Source organism: Hemiscyllium ocellatum, chromosome 9 (genome assembly GCF_020745735.1).
Source record: "Hemiscyllium ocellatum isolate sHemOce1 chromosome 9, sHemOce1.pat.X.cur, whole genome shotgun sequence".
In the NCBI taxonomy this organism is placed as follows: domain Eukaryota; kingdom Metazoa; phylum Chordata; class Chondrichthyes; order Orectolobiformes; family Hemiscylliidae; genus Hemiscyllium; species Hemiscyllium ocellatum.
Window position 1 is genome coordinate 76885679 of NC_083409.1, and position 6215 is coordinate 76891893.

The window sequence follows — 6215 nt, forward strand, 5'->3', positions numbered from 1 at the left end:
TGCAACTGACAGCATATGCCCACACATTGTATTCAAGTGAATTTTCAAAATCGATGTATAATTTTAGAATTCAAGTGAAATATATTGAAAACATTCCAGTTCAGTTTCTTCAAAAGAACTAAAGGATATTATTTAAATATTATATTTTCTTAAATAAAATTGTGTCATGCATCCATATGCTGTGTACATATACTCTGATGGATTTATAAAGAGATACTCCTTCCTACTACTAAGGCCATCAGACATAGGAGCAGAATTTGGCCATTTAGCACATTGAGACTACTCTGTCATTCAATAGGATCATGACTGATGTGATAATCCTCAACTCCGTTATCAACTCCATTTTCTTGTCTTCTCTCTCCAACCCTCAATTCCCTTACTTAGCAATAAAATGACATCAGCCTTAAATAAACTTTAAAACCCAGCCTCGACAGCACTCCGCAGTAAAGAATTTCACAAATACATTATTTTCCGATCGAAGAAATTCCTTCTTATTGGTCTTAAATGAGTAAACCCTGAGTCTGAGAATACGCCTCTGGTCCTAAACCCTCCCACAAAAGGAAATAAAGCTTCCCCATCTACCCTCTGAAATCCCCCTAAACATCTTGGATAATTTTAGCAAAACCTCAAATTTTATGCTCAATCCTCTTTGAAAGCAAGGTCAACATTCTATTTTCCATTCTTCTTACTTGCTGAACATGAATACTTGCTTTTTGTCATTCATGCATAAGAACTCGCAAATCCCTTTATTCTGTAGCGTTCTGGAGTCTTTCTCCATTTGAATAATATTCAGCTCCTGCATGCTTACTGCTAAAGTGCATAACCTCATATTTTCCCACAATATAGCCCATCTGCCAAGTTTTTGGCCACTCGCTTTATCCCTCCGGGATGATGATCCTGCACACCAACCTTATTGATGGCCTTCTATCTAACCTTGTGTCACCCGTTAACCTGATCATAAACATTCAGATTCTTCAGTCAAGTCATTAACCTATATTGTAAAAACTGTGCCCCCTGATGAACTGCAGTCAATTAGTATAACTCCAAATGCTGTCTCGCCACTAAGTAATTTCATTCACCAACTCAGATTTTCTCTTGGCAACGTTTTGTTGGCATTACTTCTCCCAGCCCTAATAAACCAGTTGTCTTCTATGTCATTTAAAGAGCAGCAACATGTAAAGTAGCTGTATTATATCTATGGGGAAAAGCAATGATGTAGTTATTGCAGTGGGGAAGTACAACATGTACATATTTCTGTATAACATACCCAAAATTAAACTTTCCCTCAGACTGAACAAACTTTTCTAAAGTATATTTACACTGCCCAAATAACAAGTCAGTATACCAACATTTCCCATGTAAGCTGCACCTAAAAATTCCACCCAAACAGTATAACACAAGTAACATAACCGAAAAGCTCCCAAGACATTGATAGAACAAACCAGCGCAGCAGTACTTACTAACTTCACCGCAACTCCTGACAATGCTGTGCTATACATGGATTACTGTGAGCAATATGCAACTGTTATAAACAGAGAACTGCTACTTTAAAAATTTACATCTGTTACAGCAGAAATCTTGACTTACAAAGTGTACACATCAGCCTGGACCAAAACAAGCTGCTCCAGGAACTAGGCCTCGATGTTCCAACTGTAACTAACCATATATCAATGTGAATCATCTGTGCCACATGCTAAATGCATCTCAATTGCTAAATCTCAATTGCATCTCACTAAACAATCCTCATTGTTTAGTGTATCATCTTATTGGCATAAAACAAAGCCATCCTAAAATTAGGACTGTGTAATTTATGAAATATTTCTGTTCCAATTATCTGGTTTCATTTGATGAACAAATGATGACTTGCATTTATATCAGGCCTTGCACAACTTCTGAATGTCCCCAGGCCAACTCAAGACCTTTTGAAATATAATGGCTATTGTTATGCTGAAGCCAATTTGTACAGAACAAGATCAGCAATGTGATAATGCTCACATCATTTTTTTCCTTGTCAAGAAATAAATATAGGCCAGGACACTGGGGAAAGCTCCCCTGTTCTTCTTCTAAACAGTGTCAAGGGATCTTTCAGAACAGACAGGGCCTTGGCTTCATGACTAAACAAAACATCTCTAATGGTGTAGCACTTCTGCACTATTGCAAAAAACAATATTGCAAAACAACTCAGCTGATAAATCTTGAGAGTGGATTATGAACCCACAACATTTTGCCTACGAGATGGGAGCACCACAGCTAACACCACAATGCCCTGTACACGTTATGTGAAGTGACCCAACAGATTTTCAATGATGTCTTATACACAGTAAGGAGATTAGTTACATAATGGATTCATCGAGTGTACCTGGGACTAATTCTTAGATCATTCTTTCTCAAGCTAACCAGGAGTAGGCTATTCTCAACCCTGTGATGAACTGTGAGATGAGATTAGTCAGTAACCTGTTAAAGTAACATCAGGACAACAACAATCTGTCAGGATAGAATTTCAGGTGCAGTTTGAAGGGGAGAACTTATTTCCACGACTAGCACTTGTAAACCTAAATTAGCTAAGTATAACATCATGAAGACACAATTGTCTGGAACTAACTGGACAACTAGGTCAAAAGGTAGGTCAAGGCAAATACAGTGGCAGACATTTTGAGGTGATATTTAACAACTGCAAGCAAAGGTTTATGCCAGTCATAAAGAAAGGCTCAGAGGTTGCATCACCCACACCTAGATAAGCAAATTAATGATAATCACAAAGTAAAAGGGTCACTGTACAATTCTGCACAGGGTGGTGATAGGTGATGAGGTTGGACAGATTTTAAGGACCAACAAATATTTAAAAAATCACTAAAATAATGATAAAATAAAAGATGAGAGAAAGTTTGCTAATAATAGTTAAGATACTTGAAAAGTAAAAGATGAACAAGAAAAGGAACATAAAACAATCACCACCATCATGGAAATGCAGGAAAACTATTAATCTAAGGCTAACACGTCCATGAGACCAGACGGCCAGCATCCTAGGATCTTAAACGAGGTAGCTGCAAATACAGTACCGGCATTGATAGTAATTTTCCAAAATGACAAACTCTGGAAGGGTCCCAGTATATTGAAAAGCAGCATATGTAACATCATCATTCAAAAAATGAAGGATGACAGAAAACAGGAAACAGGAGTCACTAAACCTAATATCCGGCATAAATTAAATGCTAGAATCTATTATGAAGATGATTATAGTTAGGATACTTAGGAAATTATGTGAAGGCAGAATCAACATGGTTTTGTGAAAAGGCAACTATGTTTAACTAAATTATTAAATATTTTGAGATAAAAATATTTAATGTTGATAAAGGGGAGCCTGTGGATGTGGTGTATTTGGGATTCCAAAAGGCTCAATAAAGTGACACATCAAAGGGTATTACGTAACCAAAGCACACATGTTGTAAGAACTAACATTTAAGCATGGATAGGGGATTGATTACCTAGTTTATAGGATGCAAAACGTAGGGTGTGATGGGACTTTTTAGTTTGGCAAGATGCAACTAATGGAATGCCACAAGATGAGGTGCTGGGGCCTCAACTATCAACAATCTCTTTTGATGACTGATGACCAAAAACATGATTGTGAAATTTGCCAAAGAAATCAAAAACAGACAGAGTCTGCACAGGGATACAAATAGGTTAAATTAATATGCAAAGATTCAGCAGATGCTGTATAATGTGGGAAATTGTGAATTCATCCAGGAAGAATAGAAAGGAATTCTTAAAAATCGCAAGGAGGTATACTATTTAAAGGGAGAGAGATTTCAAAACTGTAGTAGAGTCATCTGAGTATGCTCATATACAAATCACAAAAAGTCAATTTACAGATGCAGAAAGTGAATGGGAAGTCAATTGGAATGTTAATATTTATTTCAAGCGAAATAGAAGATAAAAGAGGGATAGTTTTACTGCAGCTTCACAGGCCCTGGCAGAATATCTGAACTATGTGGGCAATTTTGGTCTCCTCATTTTAAAAGGAATAGAATTGTGTCAAAAGCAGTTCAGAAAAGGTTTATTCCGTTTATTCCAGTGATGAAGGGCTGGACTTATGAAGAAAGATTGAGCACATCGGCCTTTACTTATTGGGCTTTAGAAGAACTAATGATGTTCCTACTGAGAAAAGGAGGCTTGACAGGGTGAATACAGAACGAATGCTTTCCCTTAACATAGAGTCCAGAAATGAAGGGCAGTTCAAAAATAAAGAAATCAGTTTTTTAAGGAGAAGACAAGAGGCAAACAAGGGGGAAGGAGATACGAAATTGGAGTTGAAACAATGATCAGATCAGCCATGATCTTAGGCAAAAGTGAGTACTGCGGATGCTGAAGATTAGATCCAAGAGTGTGGTGCTGAAAAAGCACAGCAGGTCAGGCAGCACCAGATGTGCAGAAACATCGACGTTTTAGGCAAAAGCCCTTCATTTCTAATAAAGGGCTTTTGCCCGAAATGTCGATTTTCCTACTGCTTGGATGCTGCCTGACCTGCTGTGCTTTTCCAGCACCACACTCTTGGCTCAGTCATTATCTTACTGAACAGCACAACAGGTGAATGAATATTCCTGTATTCAACTGAGCAGACAGTGTCACTTAACAAAAGCATGTCATTTATCCCATTACAATCTAGTTTTAAACGAGATTTGATGAAATCTGGGAGCAGAGAGCTAATTTCCCAGTAACACATAAGAACACACAAAACATGGTACATTTACAAAAAAAACATACAGCCTTGACTTACACATTATAAACTAATAACTGTTTTATTTAAAAAATGAAGTGAATAAATTAGCCCCAATAAAAATTTCTGTTTGAGATTTTGGAGAAGATTTGATTTCAAAGCTGCTGACGTCTAACATTATAAGACTTATTCTGCTTGACAATGGGACTTAGTGCATCCGTTTACTGGGATACATGTCACACGTAGTTTGAGAGGCCCACATTCTTCAGTGTAACATTTTTGAATGTATCACATTCACTTTGCCAATGAAACCTCAAGAACATTTGTTTAACTTTTGCAGGAGAACACGTTCTACGTTGCAATTCAATGTTGTCAGTTTCAGTTAAGTAGCCATTGTAGCTTGAAAGAAAAATCCTCAGAAAAGTTACACATGTAAAAACCCACTTTATAAAATTAATGATGCCGAATTCACACGTTTACCATAACCGTCACTTCCATCGACCGTACACACTCACCCTTTCTGCCTGCGATTCATTCCTTCGCCCCTGGTCCAACGCAGGTTTAACTTTATTTCCCTCAGCTTGTTCATCCCGCACATGTTGTTTGGAAGTTTTCTTTTTGCACCTGATATTCGTTCCAGATTTCTTCATTGCTTAGCGTATGTCCCAATTCACACACATGCAACAATAAGTAATTTCAACCAAACTTTTTTTAAAAAAGAGAGTATCTGTCAGACCTCGTCTTCAAATAAAAGGAAAGTGGTTGGATCTATTCTCCCAACCGCAGGTGACGAAGAAACAACATCCTTGGAAAGGTGAACACATTGATCTGGCTTCTTTTTTCTTCGTATATGATTGAGAAATAAAAGGGGAATCTTTGGAGGATAAACCGAGAGTTGGTGGAGGGAAGATTCCGCCTTCAGCCAAACATTTTCACTGAGTCCGAGGGCCGGCAGCTGCTCTCAGTGCGAAACAAATGGACAAAGCGAGGGCTGAGAGCAGCCGCCACTCACACGCTGCTGCTGCTGCTGTTACTGTTAAAACTCGGCCTGGATCTGGCTCCGGCTCCCGCTTCACGGCCACTCTCACCGCCCGCTCCCGCAGACGAGAAGCCGCCTCCCGCCGCTGCCGACACCAACCGCCCCGGTCTCAGCATGGCCGCTCCGTGGGCCCACACCGCGGAAAAATACCGTCTCCCACATCACCCGCAGCTCCCGGAGGAGGCACATCACATTCCTTCATCGGAAATAAAATCTGTTATTTATCGTTAAGTTTTATTCTCCTTTAACATAACTCAGTTCCGGTTGGCAGCGCACTTGACCTTTGAGCCGGAAGTGGTTCCTGTGTGTACCTGAGGCAGGGAAATGGAACATGAATAGGATTTAATTGTCTCCTTAGTTCAGATTAGTTTGTCAACAAATAGGATTGTTCAGGAGGACCATTACCTCTGCTTCAACCAAACTTTATTCATCCTGTTTTATTCACTACTGCCACTCATG

At 38.9% G+C, this 6215-nt stretch overlaps 1 protein-coding gene across 2 annotated transcripts in view; it reads right to left on the reverse strand.

Moving 5' to 3' along the window:
- Window positions 1–5993, reverse strand: part of mast2 (microtubule associated serine/threonine kinase 2) — a 416215-nt gene extending 410222 nt beyond the window's left edge. For both annotated transcript variants that reach the window (XM_060830482.1, XM_060830481.1), the window contains exon 1: window positions 5233–5993. In XM_060830482.1, coding sequence (XP_060686465.1) covers window positions 5233–5367 — 135 coding nt within the window. In that variant the 5' untranslated portion in view covers window positions 5368–5993. The remainder of the gene's footprint in view (window positions 1–5232) is intronic.
- Between the last annotated feature and the right edge of the window lie 222 nt (window positions 5994–6215).